Source organism: Sinohyriopsis cumingii, chromosome 6 (genome assembly GCF_028554795.1).
Source record: "Sinohyriopsis cumingii isolate HCF-2022 chromosome 6, ASM2855479v2, whole genome shotgun sequence".
NCBI lineage: Eukaryota > Metazoa > Mollusca > Bivalvia > Unionida > Unionidae > Sinohyriopsis > Sinohyriopsis cumingii.
This window is the reverse complement of record NC_142966.1, coordinates 27,759,068-27,784,945: the sequence shown is the minus strand read 5'-3', so window position 1 is coordinate 27,784,945 and position 25,878 is coordinate 27,759,068. Positions and strand designations below refer to the sequence as shown.

Genomic DNA, 25,878 nt, shown 5'->3' with positions numbered 1-25,878 from the left:
GCAATATAATCTTATGAAGGTCAATATATATACATTTTAAGTCTTTAGATATTTATTTATGTGTACATTTTAAAAACATAAGAACATTTTACGCTGCTGCTAACAAGAAATTTCCGTGCATAAATTAAACTCCAAAAACGCGAAATGGTTCGTCGTACCTTCTCTAAATAGTGATAAAAGTCACTGTTCCTGCTGTCAAGCTATGATTCGTACAAACTGCATATAAGGTCCGAAATGAGTCATCAATGTTATCTTATATCATTTCTCGCTACAAATATTACAGAGATAGCATAAATCCTTGAGACGCGCCTACAATTGTCCTCTCTCTCTCTCTCTCTCTCTCTCTCTCTCTCTCTCTCTGTTAAGTATGAAAACAGTTACTGACAGTGAATTATCAAATATATAGCCCAAATCACTGTATGAGGCTCACCTTCTTTTCTTCAAAACAGCAATAATAATGACGCTAATGGTAAGGGCACCAACACACGTTCCAATGACTAATCCTAGTATCACCGCCATATCTTCCCTGGATATCGCTGGTGTGAGCTTTTTAGATGAGTCTGCAGTATGAACACTACACTATGTATGTCTGTTTATCATAACAACAAATAGCAAGCAGGAAAACGTATTTAATGGAAGAGTTAAAAATGTCCACATTTTCAATGAAATGCATTGATTTCGACAAACAGAATAACACATTATAGACACAAAACAGAAAATAAACTATTTCTCGGTTTATGTCATGTCTTGTCCATTTGAGTTTGCAATGAATAGAGTGGACTGTAACATTAGTATTAATTGTCCCAAATGACCAAAAAACAACAATATTTATCTTTCATCGCCTCCCCATGTCGACTAAGGTTAAGCATAATTCAATACCTAAGTCATATGTTAATCTGTGTCATGATGTTCCCACCAGAAAAATCGATATCACTCCATCTATGACAGATACTCACAGGCACAAACACACGCTCGCATTTTCACGGGAACTGTGCCAACAGGGATCGCTTCTCTTGTAATTATCACTTTCAGCCTTAATATTATTGTTCGCAATATTTCGATTTAAAAGCAACATGTATATTCGCAATTTGCTTCGTTGAGGGACATGGATTCTCACTTCAAATTTTAAATTCTTCAATCGATCCTATGTGACAATGTCGTATCATTGGAACCAAAAGGGTACAATGTTAGCTGCATGATTAAGCAACGCACGACGTTTCCATTCTTAGTCTTGCAAGTTACACAAATTATCAAACTATACAATGCGTCATATTTCCTTCAAACAAGAAGCTTATCAAAAAATTGAAATACGTTTAACTATGCTCACTTCCAAACCCAATCAAAATAACAAATTATGTAAACGATCGTGCCATTAAGCAATTCAAAAGACACATCCAATTAGATATTTATTACATTTCTTCTTATATTTGGTACTATTATATGACGCTGACCTGAAAATTTACTAAGTTACAGATAGGATAATGTTTGCCATTCTGTGTGGAACGAAAACTAGTTTATAGGTCTTACTCTGTTCTGTGATTGAAATTTTGTTTTGTTATTTATTTTAACTTGTTGATGTTCTTTGACTTCATAAGAACTACGTTAAGCACAAATGCAGATAACAAAGGTTTTCTTTCTTCAAGACATTTCCTAGCAGGTGGAACGCATGCCTGAGAGGTCAAGACAGAGATAACCAGACTAGGATAAGAAACGTAAGATCAACAGAACAGCAAGAATTTTTGTCACATGGGTTAGAAATTTATATTTCATATGGACAGTTAATATCTGTTTCTTCCACCTTAGGACTAATCCTCTAAATAAATAAAAGAAAAAGAGCTCTGGCACTTAAAACAATATCAACTGTTCTTCGCACATTTCAATAGGTACTTTGTTGGCAACGTTTCAAACTTCTGAAGAAAATCGACAAGTGGCATTCAAAATGCATAAGGATTGTATCTACTAAATGATTTACAAATGCACAATACTTATACTAGTAGTACAGCAAAACCACTGCATATAATAACCATAATTAATACTTATATTATTTTTGCCGGAGCAGGTTGCCGATTAATTGATAGTATTTTGAGAATGCGAAATCATATTCGTTCCATACATAAGTCAGTCTACGTACAGTATTTAAATAAACACAACAAAAAGTAAAATCATAACTGACGATTAGTGCTTAAACAGTTCAATAGTATTTATGAGGTCACAATAGGAAAAGTAAATATATTTTTGACAAAATACAGATATACAATGCACCTCGTTACATCGATATCATTTCAACTTAATTTTGATCAAAGACTCACCTGTGAGAAATATTTCATCAGCTAGACTGCTTTCAATGAATCCCGCAATGGCCATATTTTGAGTGGATCACGCCATAATATGTGCAAATTTACGGATGAAAGATCACACGAATATATCCTTTTTGTCCGTCAGTAAGACTTTCATTTATCCTACAGGGCCATTGAAACTAGAAGTGTTAGCTGGACAACAAAGGCAATAGAGATATAACTGTTTTATATGCGTAATATGATATATCCTTTTCGTTATGATACACCAGAGAGTGTTCATATGATATCATTATCTTTGGTAGACAAAAAGGATAAAGTATTGTTGATGCCTTTTGCTTTTTTTAAACAAAATTATATGTACAGATGAAAATGTTTATATACATCATCTTGGTAACTATATTATAAACTAAGCTTTACAAATGTAGCAGGAACAGGCAGAAATGCTTCAACATTGCTTAAACACTGCCGGCAATCAGAACTTCCTTATATTCAAAATTGTGAAAAGATAGTTTCTATGACTGAAGAAATCAATTTCCATGTTTGTTTTGTTTCCTTTTGTTTTACTATTTGTCTTTTCGGGGTGGGTGGGTGTGGAACACGTATTTGCCATTGTTGAACCATTTGAAAAACAAGCGTTCATGTAGAAAAGTATACATAGACGCAGCGGGGCGTCTCGAGAATCATGGAGAGATCAGAGGAATAATATAAATTATAATTTAATAAATCGAAACCTGTTCCAAGAGAAAACAATTGTTCACGTTATGAATGGTAAGCAAAAACTATTTGATAGAAACTTCCTTTGCTAAAGCTTGCTTTCTAACCACTTATTTGACAACATTGTGTGCTTTAATGATGACACATTCACTAAAATTCAAATAGGTCTTACTATTCCACTCAAGCGTTTCACTCTAATATTTTAGTGTATTAAAAAAAGGCACCCACTCGGCTAAAATCGGTTGTCATAAAGAACTTTCAATATCTACTTCACTTGCTTATGAGTTTCACATTAAGTATTCGACCTACAGCTTTTGCATATTTCGCCATGCCATCCTTCCTGACATCCCATACTGCAGCGACCGTCCACTGCTGAACAGGTTTTGTTACCATTCAAACACAGGCTGCATTTATACTTGCATTCACTTCCGTAGGTTCCCTTTCACACCTTGTTTATACAATCGGAAAACTACTTTAGCAATCTGATTGTAAAGAAGATCGAAACAATGTTTCCTTTTGTCGTCTGATTTATTTATTTTTTGGTTATTTTATTTTTGGTTTTTATACCCTAAACATTTACTCTTTCCCATTCCATCAACTTTCTACTTGAATTTATTAAAAGTATCGGAGTTTTCAACCATTTAACGACAAAAATCTTTTTAACACTTTGTCGCTTCCATTTTAGGGCTTTTTGCGGTTATTTGTTTGTTTGTTTGTTTCAACAGCTGAAAATATTTAAAAGAGGTACATTTCACATCTTTCACGATTGTCACAGAATTAGGCAAAGAAATAACTTGGTTTTGTCTGAAAACAATTAGACTATTTCTCGTTGTACATACGTACAACGTTATATAGGGTGAATGTGTTTTTCCAGGTAAGCGACTGTATTACATGTACCTAGACACAGATTACTTGTGTCGGGTATCATGACTAACATGAGGTGCACGGATATTCTACCCCGACTTGTACTCACTCTCATATGGATTTAAGTAAGACGATTCCCGAAAAACCACACTGGTCATTTTTTGGATCACGTCAAGGAGTATACACTCGACTTTATTCTCCAGCCATAGGGGTAAATGTTAAATTTACATTCTATTTATTTGATAGGCGAAGCTTATTCGGTTTGTACTGTGTTATCGCGTAATGTTTATTACACCGCAGATGTTTAAAGTAATATCATATATATAGAAATTATGCATAAACTATTATGTCCCATTTGGTTTTCTTGTAGCTGCGTCTGTGCGTCTGTGCGTCTGCGTATGTGAATCTGTAGATGCGTCTGCGTCTGTGCGTCTGTGTGTCTGTGTTGGCAGCTGTGTCTGTGTTGGAAGCTGTTTCTGACTGTGTTTGAAGATGATTCTGACTGTTTGTAGCTGACTGTTATAGTAGCTGTCTATTATGGTAGCTGACCGTGTCTGTAGCCGTGAATGTATATGAAATATTATAGTGAATATAACTAGAGCGGTCCGAAGCTGTACGAAGCAGTCTATAAAGTTTCATGGAGTCATCTGGAGCTTCCAGAACAACGCTGTCTGTTGTGATAGCAATATTGTGAATCTTAGTCGTGATAAGATTGTTTTGAATTTTTAGTTGTGTCAAAGATTATTGTGAATCTTTAGTTGTTTCAAAGATTGTTTTGAATCTTTAGGTGTGTCAAAGATTATTTTGAATCTTTAGTTGTGTCAAAGATTATTGTGAATCTTTAGGTGTGTCAAGGATTATTTTTAATCTTAAGTTGTTTCAAAGACTATTTTTGAATCTTTATAATTTTGTTCTTGTTGAACAACATACTGTTTAAGTGGTAAGTGCAGCCCATGAGGGTTCTTGGATCTGCACTTCATTTTATTCAATATTTGTTTTGTTTATTTTCAATTGTATTTTACATCATATATTTATCATTATTAACTCATTCATAAATTTCCATCTTTCTTACATTGTGTTTGGCTTGTTCATTTCGTCCAAAAACCCACTCGGTTACAATTCTGTGACAATGGTGTCAGAAGTGGGATATTTGGATTAAGTGAACCGTCATCACATTGTTTGTGAAAGTAAACTCTTATTGTTTATATTCGTGTGTGACCTTCTTGAGAAGACAATCAAGAAGGTGTTTATTTTGTTTAGTAGTTCTAGGTCTGTGGGTCTAGTATAAATACTTATTCATTTTTGTTTTGAGTTGCCTTCATTAGAAATAGTTTCTTTTGTTAAATTTTTTTTTGTTACTATTAATCATGTCATCACTTAAGGACTTGGTCGCCTTAGGCAAAGAACTTGGGTATGAGGGTGAAAGTTTAAGGGAATTTATTAAGGAAGAACAAGCCAGGGAGAGGAATGAAAGGGTAAGGGCGAGGGAATTAGAAAGGGAAGACCAAGCCCGAGAGAGGGATGAAAGGGTAAAGGAGATGGAAATGACCAAACAACTTGAAAGGGAAAAGAGGGAAACAGAGGAAAGGCGGGCAGAATTAGAAAGGGAAAAGATAGAACTAGAAAAACAGGCCGAAAAGGAAAGGATAGAATGGGAAAGGGGAGCTGAGAGGGAGACGATAGAGTTAGAAAAACAAGCAAGGTTAGAAGCGTTGGAGGTAGAAGAAAGATTAAGACAACGAGATCATGAACGTAAGGTAGAGTTAGCAACAGCTAGAAATGGAGAACACGATTCTGCCTCTAGTAAATTAAAGGGTCCCAAACTACCCCCCTTTGACGATGAAAAAGATAACATGGATAGTTATCTTCTTCGGTTTGAGCGCTATGCCGAGAACCAGAAGTCGAGTCGGAGTGACTGGGCACTGCATCTCAGTGCTTTATTAAAAGGTAAAGCGCTGGATGTGTACTCGCGACTTCCTAGAGACGATGTGTTTAAATACTACGTTCTGAAGGAAGCACTTCTAAAAAGGTACGAGCTGACTGAACAGGGTTTTCGTAAAAAGTTCAGGAGTAGCAAGCCCGAGAAGGGAGAAACCTTTGATCAGTTCATCGTTAGAATAGTGAACTATTTTCAGCGGTGGATTGAATGCGGCAAAGCGGTGAAAACGTTTGAAGGGTTGACTGATTCCTTGCTCAGAGATCAACTGTTGAACACAGTGGGGCGGGAACTAGGTCAGTTTCTGAAAGAGAAAGTCTATTCAAACTTACAGGATATGGCTAAACAAGCCGATTTCTATGCCGAGGCTCATGGGAGAACCCAGAACGTGGTTTCAAAAGATTTTAAGTCTGGAAACCAGTCTACGAGACCGATGCCTAGGGAGCTTGTGAAATCTGCTGAGGCAAGTAGGTCAGTTAGAGACACAGGTCGTCAGGGTGTACAATGTTTCTTGTGTAAGGAATGGGGTCATATTCAAGTAAAATGTCCTAAAAGAAAGGGATTTATGCATAAGGTAACGGTGGCTGTACAGAGTAAAAGTGTATCTGGTAATAGGGTGCAGGTAGAACCAGGTATTCATACACTTGGCAGGTGTTTTTTTCCCGAAGCGCGAGTACCAACCGCGAGAGGTTTCGTGAACGGTCGAGAAATCGTAGCATTACGTGACACTGGTTGCACGGCTGTAGTGATCAAACGCAGTCTCGTGCAGGATAAGCAAATGCTCGGGTGGGAGTCCCCATGCATGCTACTCGATCCAACGATCGGTCGCATCCCCGTAGCAAGGATCACGGTAGAAACACCTTTCTTAACCGGAACTGTAGATGCCCTTTGTATGGGAAACCCTATTTACGATCTGACGATCGGTAATGTTGAAGGTTCTCGTCTTCCAACCATGGCAGATTTCAGGATACCTTTGGCTCAGGCAGTCGAAACGCGAGCGCAAACCAGGCGAGAGAAAAACGCGTTTCAGAAATTAATAGTCCCTGAATCGATCTCCGGAATTTCGCGTGATGAATTCAAACGAGAACAAGAACGTGACGAATCCATCAAGATTGTCATTGAGAAAATCGCGTCCGGCGTAATTAGACACTGCAAGGGTGGGGGCAGCTCGAGATTCATTCGTAGGAACGGGCTAATTCATAGGGAGTTTATCACTCCGGAGGGTAAGAGGTATTGGCAAGTGGTCGTACCCCAGAGATACAGATCTGAAGTACTTAGGGTGGCCCATGAGTCTAGCATGGCAGGACACCTAGGTAAGGCGAAGACCACCAGTAGAGTAGTCGCTGAATTCTACTGGCCTTGTGTTAATGGCGATGTCACACGCTTCTGTAGGTCTTGTGACGTATGCCAGAAAACCGTATGTAAGGGAAGGGTTACAAGGGTACCCTTGGGACAGATGCCATTAATAAATACACCGTTTAAAAGAGTGGCGGTGGATACTGTAGGCCCAATACAACCAGTTACCGAAAGGAAGAACAGGTATATTCTTACTCTTGTGGATTACGCAACCAGATATCCCGAAGTGTAGCGTTACCAACTATTGAAACAGAACGGGTGGCTGAAGCATTGGTTGAGATCTTCAGTAGGGTAGGGGTGCCAGAAGAAATCCTTACGGATTGTGGTGCCCCATTCACCTTCGACCTCATGGGTGAAATAAGTAGACTGTTATCAATCAAATAGCTAAACACTACCCCATACCATCCGATGTGCAATGGACTGGTAGAGAAATTTAATGGAACCCTAAAAAGTATGCTACGAAAGATGTGCGAGGAACGTCCTCAAGACTGGGACCGTTATTTGAACGCGGTTCTGTTCGCGTACGGTGAAGTACCGCAAGCAAGTTTAGGATTTTCGCCCTTCGAATTGCTGTACGGAAGAACAGTTCGAGGCCCGATGCGGATACTACGCGAACTGTGGACAGGTGACGTCGCGAGCGAGGAAATAAAAACTACATACCAGTACGTGTTAGATCTGCGAGAGAAACTGGAAAGTACATACCAGATGGCACGCGATGAATTAATGAAATCGGGACGTAGATATGCCAAGTATTATAACCGCAGAGCGCGAAATAGGAAATTTCTTGTAGGAGATCAGGTTTTATTACTACTTCCTACCAGCACAAATAAATTACTAGTCCAGTGGAAAGGTCCCTACGAAGTTAAGGAGGTCAAGAATGACATGGACTACAAAAATGACATAGACGGCAATTTAAAGACATTCCATGCTAACATGCTTAAGTTGTACATCAAGAAACAGAGCGACAAAGTAGAAAAAGGAGTCTTGAATGTCGTACGGCAGTCATCGACGACGACTTGGGAGAATCAGAACACGAGGTTCCCCTTGAATGTCCCTTAGGTGTTGCAAGGGAAAGGGTAGATCAAGTCGATGTGAGTGCAGAGTTGACCAATGACCAGCGTCAACAAATTAATGCCCTTTTGGTTAAATACTCTGATGTATTCACCGACAGACCAGGTTGTACAACCTTAGTAGTCCTCAAAATTAAACTGAATACATCTGACCCCATTAGAATCAAAGATTATCCGGTACCATACAACGCACGAGAAGCTGTGGACGAAGAGGTGAGTAAAATGTTAGATCTGGGGGTGATTGAACCCTCCAACTCACCATATTCTTCTCCCGTAGTGCTAGTCAGAAAAAAAGATGGGACGAACCGATTCTGTATCGACTTTCGACAGTTAAATAAAATCACGGTGTTCGATGCAGAACCAATGCCAGATATGGAGGGTCTATTTGCGAAGTTGTCGGGCAACCGATGGATTTCCAAATTAGATCTGTCCAAGGGATATTGGCAGGTTCCCATTGTTCAAGAGTCCCTTACATTGACAGCATTTGCGACCCAGAAAGGATTATATCAATTCAAGGTAATGCCATTTGGGTTAGTAGGTGCCAGTGCCACCTGTTGTCGTTTGATGCGCAAGTTGCTAAGGGGTTTAGCAAGCGTTGATAGCTTTGTAGGTGACATATTTGTGTACATGAATACTTGGAGTAAGCACGTGTCCGTCTTGGGGGAACTCTTCGATAGATTCCGCAGAGCGAACCTCACAGTCAGACCCACTAAATGCAGTATTGGCTATACAGATTTAGATTGTCTGGGTCATAGGATCAGTGATTTGGGTCAGTTGAAACCTCACCCCAAGCAAGTGGAAGCGATTGGGAACGCACCTAAACCGGACAACAAAACGCAAGTTCGTTCGTTTCTAGGTCTAGTAGGGTTTTATAGAAAGTTTATACCAAACTTTGCAGCCATTGCTAGCCCACTGTCTGATCTGACAAAGAAGGGGCAACCCAACAAAGTAGAGTGGGGACCACCACAGGATATAGCTTTTTGCACGCTTAAAGAAACACTCGTCAGTGCATCTATATTAATATTGCCAGATATTAGCAAACCCTTCATTTTAAGAACAGATGCCTCTGAAACTGGGTTGGGAGCAGTTTTACTGCAACATCAAGATAACAATAAGTTACCCGTAGCTTACTCGAGTAGAAAATTGCTACCCAGGGAGAAAAACTATTCAGTTATTGAGAAAGAGTGTTTGGCCGTAGTGTGGGGAATTGGGAAGTATCATGCTTATCTTTTTGGGAGAGATTTTGTTCTCGAAACTGATCACCAACCCCTATTGTATTTAAACAAGGCCAAGGTCGCTAACTCTCGATTGATGCGTTGGGCGCTGACACTACAACCATATCGCTTCCGTGTAGAGGCAATAAGAGGGGTTGAGAATATAGGGGCAGACTACTTGAGTAGGGCATGATTGAAAATTTGGATAATATTTTTTTTATATAGAAAATCCAGATGGCGGTATTACCGGTGTAAATAGTGTAACATATCGATAGTAGTTATTTTTCTTTTTATTCTGTGAGGGTTTTTATAAAAAAAGATGTGTGCACTTTTTTTTCTGAGGGGGGAGGTATTGTCACAGAATTAGGCAAAGAAATAACTTTGTTTTGTCTGAAAACAATTAGACTATTTCTCGTTGTACATACGTACAATGTTATATAGGGTGAATGTGCTTTTCCAGGTAAGCGACTGTATTACATGTACCTAGACACAGATTACTTGTGTCGGGTATCATGACTAACATGAGGTGCACGGGTATTCTACCCCGACTTGTACTCACTCTCATATGGATTTAAGTAAGACGATTCCCGAAAAACCACACTGGTCATTTTTTGGATCACGTCAAGGAGTATACACTCGCCTTTATTCTCCAGCCATAGGGGTAAATGTTAAATTTACATTCTATTTATTTGATAGGCGAAGCTTATTCGGTTTGTACTGTGTTATCGCGTAATGTTTATTACACCGCAGATGTTTAAAGTAACATCATATATATAGATATTATGCATAAACTATTATATCCCATTTGGTTTTATTGTAGCTGCGTCTGTGCGTCTGCGTATGTGAATCTGTAGCTGCGTCTGCGTCTGTGCGTCTGTGTGTCTGTGTTGGCAGCTGTGTCTGTGTTGGAAGCTGTGACTGTGTTTGAAGCTGTTTCTGACTGTGTTTGAAGATGATTCTGACTGTTTGTAGCTAACTGTTATAGTAGCTGTCTATTATGGTAGCTGACCGTGCCTGTAGCCGTGAATGTATATGAAATGTTATAGTGAATATAACTAGAGCGGTCCGAAGCTGTACGAAGCAGTCTAAAGTTTCATGGAGTCATCTGGAGCTTCCAGAACAACGCTGTCTGTTGTGATAGTATTATTGTGAATCTTAGTCGTGATAAGATTATTATGAATCTTAGTCATGATAAGATTGTTTTGAATCTTTAGTTGTGTCAAAGATTATTGTGAATCTTTACTTGTTTCAAAGATTGTTTTGAATCTTTAGGTATTATTTTGAATCTTTAGGTGTGTCAAAGATTATTTTGAATCTTTAGTTGTGTCAAAGATTATTTTGAATCTTTAGTTGTGTCAAAGATTATTGTGAATCTTTAGGTGTGTCAAAGATTATTTTTAATCTTAAGTTGTTTCAAAGACTATTTTTGAATCTTTATAATTTTGTTCTTGTTGAACAACATACTGTTTAAGTGGTAAGTGCAGTCCATGAGGGTTCTTGGATCTGCACTTCATTTTATTCAATATTTGTTTTGTTTATTTTCAATTGTATTTTACATCATATATTTATCATTATTAACTCATTCATAAATTTCCATCTTTCTTACATTGTGTTTGGCTTATTCATTTCGTCCAAAAACCCACTCGGTTACAATTCTGTGACAACGATATGTTGCCAAGCCTACATTTATTTTGTTTTGAGTATACTTGATACGTTTCTTTCTTTGTTAATGAATGTTCACTTTACTAGAAAAGCGTTTCACCCGCTTACAACAATCAAAGAAACAAATAATACGCCTACAACATTGCTCCTGTTGTTTTTACTTGTTTGATACATTTAATTATTTAGAATAAATGGTTTTTGAGATATTTGTACATGTACAAGTGTTGAAACAAAAAGTAATGGAAACAATTTTAATAATCACAGGGATTTACAAAGCCACAATTTTATGCTATTGTTCGAGGCCTAATACAACCTCCTTTTCAAACAACTGACTTTGAAAATGAATAACATTCGTCAACATTATATAGGGTTATCCAATTTTGTGCGGGTGACACTGCGATAAAACAATTCATAAGACACGTCCAATCAGATTTTTACTTCATTTCTGATGATATAAGGTATTTTAGCTGACTCTGACCTGAAACTGTATTGTCGGGCAGATAGGATAAAATTTGACACGCCGTGTGGAACGCGATATAGCCAATCAATACAATAATTCTATAAAGCTCAACTTCCTGTGCTTATTTGTGTCTGTCTCTCTCAAAATGTTTTGTCTTTGTGTTATCAGTGCTGGCGTGGCCTTAAGTTGCTTTTAAATTATTTTGTTTTGTTTCGTTGATGATTTTGTCACTGTTTATATTGTTTGATTTTATAAAGTTAGGGAAAAAAACAGACAAGGGTTTAATATTTTTAAAAGTAATTCCTATGTCGTAGACGACATGGCAGAGACGACCCGATTGATATAACCAGATCAGGAGAGGTAAGTTTAACCGAACAGCTAGAATTGTCTGTCGCTTGTTTTAGAAATGGACAAGGACAATTGACATTTACTTCGTCTTCTTGGCGCCTAATCCTGTAAATAAAAACGATGGCATTTAACACAATATCACTCATTCTTCTTACGGCACTCGTTTAACATAGGATCAAAGGTCTGCACTATATCGATATGTGACAATTACAACCATAACGATCATATATATAACATGATTTAGACGCATTGCTTATTTGAGATAAACTGTGACAATCATGTACCAATCATCTACCAGTATTTCAGCAAAAAGTACTTCCCATTATAATCATAATTAGTACTTACACTGATATGCACGAGCAGGTTGAGGACTAGGTCATAAGCTTATTTTAGAGAATGTGAAATCATCTCTGTTCCAGATAAAGGCCCGTGTATCATATTTACAGAGACAAAACAAACAGTAAAATTATGCATGATGCATAGTACTGCAATATATCGATATCATTTACAAGGTCAAAAAATAAAAGTAGATATTTTGAGACATTATTTTCCACTGCCAAATGTCTTCGGTCCTGAAAATGTTTAATTCCCCCATTACATCGATATGAGTTCAATCGAACTTAATATTAAACAAAGATTCAACTGTGAGAAAAATACCACAAATAGCACATCTTTAAGTTTATGTCATTATGACTATCAGTTGAAGGGAACACGCCCTAATAAATGCAAATTTACTAATAAAAGGTCATTATGATAGATAGATTTTGTCTGTCAATAAGCCATCACTTTCTCTTACAAAAACTGTGAAACTGATTTACACTGGAAGTGTTAGGTGGAAAATAATGAGAGTGCAGATAACACTGTTCTATGCGAAATCCTAATGGTCAGTGCACTGCTGTACATTTGTCATATTATATGACCTTTTCCTTATCATCTTCTTTCAAGTACTTACACAATAGTCTTATCTTTGGTGGAAAAAATATAAAACATTGTTGGTGCCGCTTTGATTTGCTTAATTCTATGTACACAGCAATGTATTCATACACACTAGTTTGGTACCTATATTCTACAATTATTCTTGAAAAACAAGTTCACTATAAACAGGAATAAATGCCTAGACATTGTCTAGACAGAGTTCAGCGTATAGCATATAAAGAAACAAAATAAAGAGTAAAAACACCATGATGCCTGGTATTGATACGTTTCTATATCATTTAAAAAGTTACAATTCGAAAAGTAGATAGTTTAAGACTAGATTTTTCAGTGCCACACACTCGCTTTTTCTGAAAATGTTTAAATCTGAGTAATATACTGTCGCCGGATAACATCAATATCAGTTCAATCGAACTTAATATTAACCAAATATTCAACATTGAGAAATATGCTCTCAATGGGACAGCTATAAGTGCATGTCATTCGGAATGGGACAAGCCCTAATATATGCAAATTTACTAATGAAAAGTCGCAAAATTTGTGTCCGTCAATAAGCTACTTCTCTTGGGTAGGAGTATTGAACTAATGCGACTACACTGGAAGCGTTAGTGGGCAATAACGTCAATGCAGATATAACTGTCCTGTTTTATAATATTCTTATTTATGCTAGCAAATAGACAACATATTTTTGCTGCCTGTTTGGTTTTATTAATTTTATGCGTAAATAAATATATTCACCTACATTATAAAATCGATTCTTTAAAGAGACAACATAGAACAGGAAGAAATGCATAGATATTGTTTTAATACTAGCTGTAATGAGCACTACACTAAATCCAGAAGTGTTTCAAGAAAGATTTTATATTGTATACATCTATGTCGTTCTTATTGTGAGACTCTTGAAAGTAAAACCATTTAAAGTAGTTAAACAAAGATCTACGTTATTGTACAAAAAAATGTATATTTACTCAACGGGCTTTACAAAACTGACGCAGACATCTGGGATAATTTAACATTTAGAATGTATAATACAGTTCCAGAGAAAAAGATTGTTGACGCTATAAATGATCAAACCAATCGAAATTATAGAAACTTCCTTTAATAAAAGCTCATTATTTAACCATTTATTTAACCAAATATTGTGCTTCACTGGTGAAATGTTCCACTGAACTTCCAATTACTCTCATTCAAGTCAAGCACTTGCTCCTGATTTTTCAGATTACTGAGAAAGGTACATGCTAGGCTAATCTTCGTCTCTAATTAAGAACTTTCAATATCTTTTTCACTTGCTTGTGTGATTTACATTAAATATTTTACAATCCGCTTTTGCAAGTTTCGCCCTACCATCCTTCCTGACATCCCATGCTGCAGCGACCGTCCACTACTGAACAAGTTTCGTTACCATTCAAACACATGCCACATGTATATCTGCATCCACTTCCGTAAGTTCCCTTGTAGCACTCTGTTCAGACAATCAAAACATTGAAACTTACATGAGGGAAAACAAATTGTAATCACTCCGTGTGTACAATGCTGTATTTATGCTATCGGTCGAGACTGTCCACTGCTGAACAAGTTTAGTTAACGTTCAAACACAGACCACATGAATATATACATCCATTTCCTAAAGTTCCCTTTTCACACTATGTTCATACAATCAAAAGTAATTTAGCAATCTGACTTAAAGATAATCAATACTATATGGAGGGAGTTTGTTTCTAATAGCCGTAGCCTTTACTCCTTCTCACTGGATTTAATTTCTTCTTAAATTTACTAATACGTATTGGAACTTTGAACCATTTCAAAATAAGGACAATTGTAATAGTATATTGTATCCAGGTTCAGCCTATTTTTGCTTTTATGATGATTGAACAGTGTTAGTTACTTATAAGAGGAACATGTTACTTCTTTGCTGATAGTTTTCATCCCTACATTTACTTTGTGTTTTGTGGTTTAATGTTTTCGTCTTTGTTAATGATAGTTTTCTAGAAATACGCTTCTCCTTTTAACAATGTCAACGAAACAATGACGACTCTGGCACCCTAGCAGAAGCTGTTTGTTTTTTTTTTATATACAACATTAAACTGCGGACAGGAAATTATTTTTGCAACAGTTATACATGAGCAAGTGCTGAAACACAAATACTTGGGAGATTCTTTATAACTACTCTGGGTATACAATGCACATTTTTATGCTAGCGTTTGAGGCCTTGAAAATGTTTTATTTTCAACCTATTGGCTTTGAAAATGAATCACAATGACATTGATGATAACTAATGACACCGTTCAATATTAGAAACAGTAATGTACTATTGTGTGGGTTACCGTGCTATTAAGATAATTAACAGACGTATTCAAATATATATATCTACGATATTTCTGCTGTTAATAAGTAATTTTAGCTAACACATACTCAGACCTAAAAATGTACTGAACTATAGGTAAGATAAAAAATATGTGTGGAACGAACTATAGTTTTCATCTTGATATCAACAACCGTGGGTTTGTGTGTCTGTCGCTTTCATTTTGTTGTGTATTTTGTGCTACAAAAATGTAAGAGTTCCTTATGAGTGAATTTCTTTTTGTAATATATGTGTTGTTTTTGTATGACTTAAAAACAATTCTGTCAGGAACAGAAGAAGATACCTAGGGATTCTTCTTTCTAAAAATATTTTCTAGCGAGTGGACAACATGACCGAAACGACCGCATTGAGAAAGGAAAGTAAGGTTAGCACAACAGCTAGATTTCACTGTCTTATGGGATAGACATTGATATCCCATATTGACAATTACCAACTAGTTGGTCTTCTAGGATCATAATACTATAAAACAAACTATCGCACTTAAACCCTACAATATGATAGATATTCCTTTTCGATAAGATAAACGCTCTGCAAACAATTGACAAGTAATACCTAGAACTTAAAAGTCATATTTTTGCATGACTTGAACTGCGATATAAATGTAATATACGTCTCCTAGCAGAGCAGCAAATACTACTACCAATCATGATAATAAGTGGTATTTCTACTGATATTCCCAAACAGGTAACAGATTGGTAGGAAAACGTATGTTAGAAAATATGAGAGCATTCTTGTTCCATACAGAGGTCAGTGTATAGCATTTAAAGAAATGAAACAAAGAGTAAAATCATACATGATGCCCAGTACTGAGAGAGTTCAATATTGTTTACAAAGCCAAAACATGAAAGTATACATGTTCATTCCAATTTTTCCAGTGCCACTATTTCGCCGGTTTTACTAATATTTGAATCAGAGTTATACACTGCCCCGCGCTACAAGGACTAAAATGCGACTAATATACAGTGACGGCTGAAAATGCATGCCAGCATGCCTATATCATCAAAATTATCATGATAAATGCTGATACGTTATCCTTGAGATCTCCTCGAAAGACTGAATGTTAGACTTTCAACGTATTACGAGAGTCAAGTCGGTCTCCTTAACAATTAATTCTTGCTCCAACAGAACTTTTATTTTTGATCAAATGTTTGGATTCATCCGAGTTTGTGATTCTCGGCCATACTCGTTTATATGTACGTTAAAGACCATTTGGAGTAGAAAACAAAACACTTAAGGATAGCAAGGACAGACATTGGCTCACATTTCCAGTCAGATAAGTTTGGTTGTTGTTGTTGTTGTTGTTGTTCGGTTTAACGCCATTTTTCAGCACACGATAGGCTATGCATGGCGGGCAGTATTAATGGTCGAGGAAGAACCCGGGAAAACCCCGGGAAGAACCACCGACCCACGAGAAGCTACTGGAAAGCTGTCTCACATACCCACATTGGCCGAATGCTAGATTTGAACCCACGCAGACAGAAGTGAGATGGCAGTGATCCGTAACTGTGAGCGCTTTAGACCACTTGGCCACTCGGGGCCCCTTCGTAATAAGTTTGGTTCGAAACATTCGTTGTTGCAGTTCAGATATGGAGCCCACTGGGGTTTATGGTTTCTAAAATTGTCTGTAGTTTTTATGTCGATCAAGATATAATTTTTCAGTACGTGGCTATTTAAAGAAAGGGCTATGTAATATCACTTCTTTCTGACCCATATTTGGTTCTTCGTTTATTATAAATTTACGGTTTGCTAAACTGGATTGTTTACTCTGACTGACCTTAACATATGCCAATTCATTTCTTCAATTTTGTTCTTACCAGGATTGAACAGTTACATATTTAAAGGAAGGGGAGTTTAGTCTTCCATAATGTCAAAGTAAACCAGAAGTTGGGGGTAAGTTTTAAGTTCACTGTAAGTTTTGACGGTTTTGGTTTGTCTTTTCTGAAAAGCGCAGAGACTAATGTACAACGCAGTTGTGATTGATACAAAACAAATTTGTTACCTTAAAATGTAGTGTCATCTCCTAGGTCCCGATTCATTGTAACTTACCTACAATCCTTACAAGACAAACAACCCCTTAACTACTGTAATCCTTATAACTCTACCACTGTTGTGTAAGAAAAGACAATAATACGGTACGAAATGTACACTACATATGTGTTCACTATCACACAAATCGTTATGGAAAAGAACGGTGCATTTGTATTCATACAAAGCCAAACGTACTTATACTCCGTTATGCAAGGAATGAAGGAAACGATAAGGACACGACTGCATACACACACAAGCGAGCATTGCCTTATATAGGCATTAAACAGGATGGAGAGAAGGACAAATCGAGTTAATGAGAAGTAACATCTTAACATTACAACCAACGAAGTGTATTATGTCGTATCCACATCGACATCAATATGAATTTTAACTTTTTAATATAAATTAGCTTAACGCCAATGCTTCTTTTGTCTTTTCTTGCAAGCACTGGATGACTATATATGGTGCTAAGATGATTATGGATAATTCATACCTTAGCCACACATAAATTGTGAAATTGGTCCTTTTCTATGTGGCAAACATATTGTTTCCTTTCTGCCTTATTTTGTAATGTAATTTCTCTCACGTATTAAAAAAATGAAAAAATCTATTGATATTGTTTATGAGTATTATGGATATGCAATATGCATGTACATGCATTACATGACTACTTACCATCAAACTGTTAAGTAGCTTTAACATCTCACGTTTAACTTATGTCGTGCAATGCGACAATGGAAAATTAACTTAATAACCGTGTGCGTAATCCATCTCGTAAATCGCATAGTTGACGATAGTGGATATACTTATTAAAAAAAACAGCACAGTATAATTCCTTCACTAATTTGTAGAACTATTGAAAAGGCTGACTAAATGACAGGCTATTAATTGTGGCATCTCAAGTTTCGCTAATAGTCGTACGAAATAAATAGGATTTTTAACTCTGACAGTCGCGTAATATTGATATGAATCCTATTACGCGCATCGGTATTAGCATCAGCAATATAAGCTCAGTGGTATTGTGGACGTGGTGGTCATGGTTATGACGGTAGTAGTAGTTGCAGCCGCAATAATGGTAATAGTCATAATAGCAAGTATGGTATTGGAGTACTAGAAGTAATAATAGCCGCGGTGATAGCAACTTTTGTTAACGAAATGGAAATATGAAAATAGTATTAGTTGAAACACTCCAGGTGCCAATTATTGTGTTCGCCCATCGTCAGACATGTACTAGAAAATGTTATCTCTCATGAAACTGGGAAATGAGAGTTACAATGAATGTAAACATCAATATATTCTAAAGGACAGTGAACACTTGTGAATTAATGTTAAATCGATGACGCTGAGTTTAATTAAGGAGTGTGTCAATTGTAAGCGAGAATAGTTTCAGTATCTGTAACATGTCACTACATTGGATGAAATCCATGTGAAGGGTTATGTCAAGAAAATCGCATATGTTACAATGAAAATTATGTCATGTTGAATTAGGTCAATATACTGCTGCTTGCATTTTAGACATAAAAAAACACACGCTGGGATGGCTTCTGGACTCACATGTAGGCTAAAAACTTAATTTAGACTGGTAATTGTTAGTGTGCAATTAAGCAAAGGATGGAGAAAATAATGTATGTACGAGGAAGTCAATTATCATAATTAGAGCCTATTCTTAACAACCTTTTTAACTTCCTGAGAACTATTCTCTTCCACTTACATTTCTTTTGGAAGCATGTCTTGTTCATGAAATATAAGAGGAAGTCAGTGATTGCATACGTCTGATGTGTATAAAAAAGGTCGATAATACGACCGTTTAACTGAAAGTGTGCTACCCTATTACCTAAAATGACACATTATAAATATATGTTATGATGGACACATTTCCGTGCACAGTTTTAATTGTGGATATCCGTGATAACTTGAGTTTATTACATGTATCATGCCAAACACTTTATTTGCATGTTAATGGATAAAAGTATATTATCAGCCATCAGCCTTTATTCTAATTATTTGCCTTATAATATACATCTTGTACTCTCCAACTTCAAATGTATGCAATCACGTATGACAAATGTAAATAGGTTTTCTTTTCTCTGTTTTTATATCAAAATTATATGTGTATTTCATATGAACAGTTAACATCCATTTCGCATACCGATAGCATACTAGGTTAGAAAAAATATGGCACTAAAAACAAATCTGTCTTTCTTCCCTCGTTTAATATCTGCTCCAATTACGTTGAACCAAAATTATGCAGAAAGTGAACTGATGATATAGTTCATTTTAGAGGATGTGAAATGATCTTGGTTCCAGATAGAAGTCAGCGTACATTATGTATAGAAACAAAAAAAGACAAAATTCATGAATAATGCCAACAGCCGAAGCATTTTGATATAATTCAGAAAATGACAACAGTGAAAGGTATATATTTTTAGATAAAATGTTCTAGTGCCACCAGCTCGCCATTTCCGAAATCAGCTTAAGTACTAGCTATACACTGCTCCGAGTTATATCAGTTCAATTGATCTTAATATCAACGAAAGATTTACCAATCGGAAGTATTCCATCATTAAAAAGGCTACACCTTTATATAAATAAATTTGGTAATAAAACACATACATATCGCTCGTGTCCGTTAATATACCACTCCCTTTTTGTGTATGATCTTTGATACAAAATAAAAGGCAGAAGTCTTAGGAAACCTACGACAATCCAAAAAAAGGTATTATGCGAAAACCGAATGATCAGTATAGTGTTGGTCATGGTATCATAATATATAACCTTTTTCAATATGATATTCTTTTCAGTTAATGTACAATAGTATTGTCTTTGGTAGAAAACTAATCAAATATCATTTTTAAAAATCGTGTTACCTCCTCTTATGTTTATTTAGTTTTAAATTGCATTTGTTAACAAAAGTTTATAAAAACAGAAAGAAATACTTAGACGTTGCTTAAATATTGGCTGTAATCAGCACTTTCCCATCTCCAAAAGTTTGTCCAAATAAAATTTTATCTTGTACACAAAACTTTGTGTTTCGTGAAACACGTTAATCACCAACGTAATACCATATAAAGTATTTAAATAGATACACGTATCCTTAGAAAAGATGCACATTTACCCAGCAAGATTCTCAAGAATCAGGAAGAGATCAGGCCTAAATTATAAAGAATAGTTTTGGTAAAACGATAATATTTGCCAGATAAAATATATTGACGTTTTAAGACGTATAAAAAGCTGACATTGATAGAGGCTTCACTTGTTAATTCTTGCTTTATGTCCATTTATTTAACCACATAGTGAGCTGAAAGGTTGACTAATTCCATTAAATTCCATCACCATTTGAAGCAGTCTTTCCATGGGGAGATTTTATTGTATTACGAAAAGCGCCTACAAAGTAATGGTCGGTTGCAAATAAGAACTTCAATTACATTTTTATCTCCGTTCTCCATTTTACGTGTAATGTTGGACGTATATTTTATGCATCTTTTGCCCTACCCATTCATCCTGACATCCCAGGATACCCACTGTCGCTCACTTTAAATCACATTTAATGTATACGTCGGTCATGAATAAGAACAAGACTGCTCTAATACTACAATTTCTCTATATCTTTGACTGCTGGAATTTTCATTTACATGCGTAGCCCCTCACTGTGAAGAAATACGAAACTTTACGGGTTTTCATTTCTTCTTTTTTTTAGACGCTCTGAGATAAAGCCTCCTTTAATTTCTGTACTGATTGGTTTATTGTTTCTTAGAAGTGAGAACTTTCAGTTACATCATGCATTTCTAAGTTAATAGTAAATCCTAATAGTGAATTATAAAAATGTTACTGACTCACAAAGAAATGAGTTTTAAGCAAGCAATGGGTATACTTTTAAGTGCGGATGAGATTTGCTATCTTAAATTGCAATGATTTTAGGTGTTGCTCTAGAAGTATATGAAAGCAGTTACCAATCGTTTAAAAGGGGTAGTGACAATGATAATAGTAATGTTGCGGCATTGATGGTTAAAAGGTTTCACGATACTGTAAGACACAGACACACACTAAATAAGAGAGACAAGTAATGACTGACCTGTATTACATAATATTCCACGCCAACCAGGGTCACATCCGTCAGGACAAATTCCAAACTCTTTTTCACATGGATTACCATTGCGACACCGTCCGCAGGTTTTGTTACAATATTCAGAGAAAACGCCGTCAAGACACTCTGAAATAATTCACAAATTTTAATACATTTACGGAACACAATATTAAACACGATTGATCGAGTGATATATAACCTAAAAAAAATAAGTTGTAATCTTAGATGGCCATGATTTATTAACGCGTGTTAACCATGTTTGTATTTGCCTCGCATAGGAGACTTCTTCAAGTTTTCTTCATGTTATAAAAAATAAGACTGAATTGCTAGAAAATAAAGTTTAAGCTTTTCATCATTTCGATAGAAACTTAGTAATGAACTATTAACACTCACTCTTTCACAAGGGAAGTATTGAATGAATTCATCCTTGGATATATATTATTTTCATTTAATTAACATCAGGTGCAGATTTGAAATGTAAAATGGGGTGCCGTAAAATGAGAATACAATTTTGATTGTATCTATGACATTGTTTAATTTTATAGCGTGAAGCAAAACAGTGAATAGCAATGATATTTAAAGCAAATCCAATTTCTTCCTGAAAAAATGAATTGCCAGCTAAAAATCGACAAAACAAAACTTTATACCAAGCAAACTTCAAAACTTCAGATCTAGTTTGAGGAACTGTAAATAACAAAACTATAGCGAAATGAATCCCACTACTTGAGCAAGCGTTGAGTTGTTTATATTCATTAATTTTGTATTTCTCAAAACTTGCATTAATTTTCAACGTGCCTTGTTTGTGTTGAACTGTCAAACAATCGGTGTCCATAAGAGACATGCGAACCTATTTTATTTCAGGTAATGATGGAACTCTTGGTGCAGTCGGTCAAGGTCCTTATGAACTCACTTTCATCTTTGTGTAACGGTTCATTAATACGTGTTGTACACCTCTTCACATGACTGTTTTGAAATAACGTGTTTGTATATGTTATTTCAAAACAGTCATGTGAAGAGGTGTAGAGCAAATATTTAGTTCAGCATATGCATTTGTTCCATTTAGCTATGATATCCTCTTTTGGTTCCTCATTTGACGGAAATTGCAACTGGAGGAGAGTACAGCGCAATCAACTGCTTAGAGGATCATACCAAGTACTAAAATGTAAAAATATCAGATATGTACATAATAAGTTCTGCTAATCTGGAAGACAGAGGTAGGCTCTGCTACTTTTCCATGTCAGTTGTGCTTAGCACGTCGGATGTCGTCTATCTATCAACGGGTGCTGTTTGTAAAATAATATTTTTGTAAACGGTTTCAATATTATTTCTTTATAAATAAAAATAGAGGTATGTTTTAAAGAAGCCGGTATTCATAAAAATATATCAGTTCTTACAGCACATATAAGTGTCAAATTTATTTCCGAATTACGGTTTAAAAATGGAGACGATAGTTGACGGTTATATGTCTTGACTAAACTTTTAAAATTCACGCTTAACTGTATGAACGATATCATTAAAATTAGGAAAAGAGATTCAGCGACTTTCACTGTGGCAATTTTGACCAACTTTGAGAAGTCCAGTCAAACACGTCGGATCTTACGTCATATGATAGTAACTTCAGGTCACTTCTTTCAAATCAGTTAGGATCAAATGTTATAGAGCGTATATTTTGATATCATGGCTCTTGATTGTTATTGAGCAATATACCAGTCTGTACTGCAATACATAATATACAATAACATTTTCATAACTAAGTTTGACAAATTTGATGAACTTGAGATATCAAGAATTCAGCGTTACATAAAATATATTTGTGGCTAAATGTCTCTAATGTCGAAAAGGTTTGTTTAAAACACTGGAATTGTATTAATCAGATTTTGTAATTATTATTATCAAATGATAGTTCTATTAATTTTTACCCCTATATGGTACCGGCAAATTTACTTCATACAAAATTGTGTTTCCAAACACGAGTTTGTTATTTTGAGCCGAGCTAAGAATTCAGTAAGGAATGGACGTCACTCAGTTCAACAACTTCACCAGGTCACAAACAACCGTTGTTTGTAGATATCATGCATCTTATGGTAAATAATGTCGTAAATTGAATCAATTTTGTATTAATGTATGCAAAATCATTAGTATTGCCATTACTGTGAATATTTTGTGCTTACCCCCTTCGACGGTCACCTCACATAAAACAAGACCAAATATATTGCGTCGTTGGACGGTGATTACACTGGCAGAATGATTAATATTGTCAACGCTGTATATGTTGTATTGCTTATCAACTCTGAATGATGTCAGCTTGGTTAATCGTGGATGGGACTCATTACCAATGTAAAGTTCCAAACCTGAAAGCCAGTCTACATCTAAAAGAAACGAAAGTATTAAAGTTATATGCAACATATATTTCCATGCAATTATGTAGTAAGCTATGACGTAATTTGTTACATTCTTTAATTTTTACATTTTTATATTTTAACTTGTTTTCTTTCTACTTTGCAACCAACGTCTGGATCGATTGTATTGCTCTGTGGATGTCTTTGTTGAATAACATCATGACAGTTCTTTTTAAAAAGTATTAGCAACGTATTTGCATAGTTTGGCTACATTAGGTTATTATTAGATTTGTAAATTAATGAAAAGGACTCGTTTTATCTTACACTTTTCTTTTATTTTGGGCATAACTGCATGTGTGTTACCAATATAGTGATTCATCTAGTCAAAACTACCGAATATATTATTTGGCTGTGAAATCCAGCAAATTTTCAAATGCCAAGCCCTTTAAAAGACAAATAGTATCTAGACCAGGATAGCATATGCTATAAATAATCATTCGCTTATGTTAAATACTAGAATAAACCTAGACAAATTTTGCTAAATTGTTTGTTTTCCTAGATTGTAAACCTTTCATTACCCAGAATATGAAAAGATGGAGATATGTATTATTTAAATGAGGAGTGAGACAGTGATTGACTGATTGATTGGTTGTAATGCAATAGCATTTCGGAAAACAAGAAAATCATCAATGGCTCTACGGTCAGACTGCTTACTATAAATGTTGTAATTCATGTATATTCAAAACTGTTCAGACTCGTGAGGATCCATTCAACCGCATATTGAAATATGTAAATACTAACTAATACATGATCATTAGTATCCAAGAAAAGGATATAATTCAAAGCCACACCATAGCAAAAACTAGTCCAACTAAAACGTAATTTCATATGTCTCTTATATGTCTCAATTACTTAATTTTTACAGATGGCTATCGGATTGACCTTGACGCGATTCAATGTCATGTAATGTGACTCCAAAGGAAATTGTATATGAAAAAATAAGTCAGACACAAAGATTAGCGATAATCAATGGACCCTAAAATATAAATTACATTCACCTAATAGTTATCGAAAGGTGCATTGGTTGACATGACACGTTTAAGTATAAATCTATGTGACTTAGAATATAACAATGCCTGTGAAGATTACCAATGCGTACGCCCTGACAGTGAAAAGACCGATATGCGAACTGTGGGGTGGATGGGAAAAATATCATCATTTCGCATAGTGAAGAAACTTTGCATTGAGGCTAATAAAATCAAACTTTTGTATTACCTATATTAACTGTTCCATAAATAGTAATATTCTTTACAATCACAACAAATCCAATTTGAACCTGCCATATGTGCATTGTGGGGCCAGACTCTGTTGCACTACATGTATCGGACTGGACTCGATCCAAACCCATTGTATGTCCATCAACAGCTTTATCAGCGGACCAGTCAGAATCAGGTGAAATCAATGTAGATGACTGGTTCGCAAATTTGTTCAGAGCGAAATTCCTCATACCTTTAGAAGAAGAATAAAACATTATGTTCTGCATTTTATGAGTAAAATTGATACACATGACATTTCGTGTAATCCATCTATATATGCAAATATAAACAATTACATGACTGAACATCCACTGTCATACATATATACATACATGCATACATACATACATACATACATACATACATACATACATACATACATACATGCATACATACATACATACATGCATGCATGCATGCATGCATGCATACATACTTACATACATACATACATACATACATACATACATACATACATACATACATACATACATACATACCGCTAGAAAGCCAGACCAATAGGCATTTATAATGCGAAAAACATCTAATAATAATAATTACAAAATAATAATAACAACAACGACACTTCCATTCATTATGGTTACATTATTTAGGAAAATCAACTTTTCTATCGATAGGCATCACCATTATAGTTGTATGAATATGCATTCCTATTAATATATTATGTGTATATTCTATTCTGCGTGTTATATGCTTGCATGATATACATTCCGAGTTGTATCGTTGCAACTGCCAAAACGTATTTTAAATCATATATGGGATATTAATATATTGCAATTGCATACCTTTTGATTCCAAAATTGTAATATTCCACATGTCAGCATTTCATGCTGCAGCATTCCATCGCTAAATATCCTCACTTTGTTTCTTTGAT

The 25,878-nt window shown here is 35.6% G+C and overlaps 1 protein-coding gene and 1 pseudogene across 1 annotated transcript; one reads left to right on the top strand and one right to left on the bottom strand.

The window, feature by feature from the left end:
- Positions 1-426: 426 nt before the first annotated feature.
- Positions 427-25,820, bottom strand: LOC149796550 (uncharacterized). Its single transcript, XM_089960627.1, has 5 exons — positions 25,790-25,820; positions 24,943-25,176; positions 23,500-23,697; positions 21,317-21,454; positions 427-560 (listed from the first exon to the last, which is right to left on the bottom strand). The coding sequence occupies exons 1-5, from the start codon at positions 25,818-25,820 to the stop codon at positions 427-429; spliced, it is 735 nt and encodes a 244-aa protein (XP_089816753.1).
- Positions 5,243-9,655, top strand: LOC149796551 (uncharacterized; annotated as a pseudogene).
- Positions 25,821-25,878: the final 58 nt, after the last annotated feature.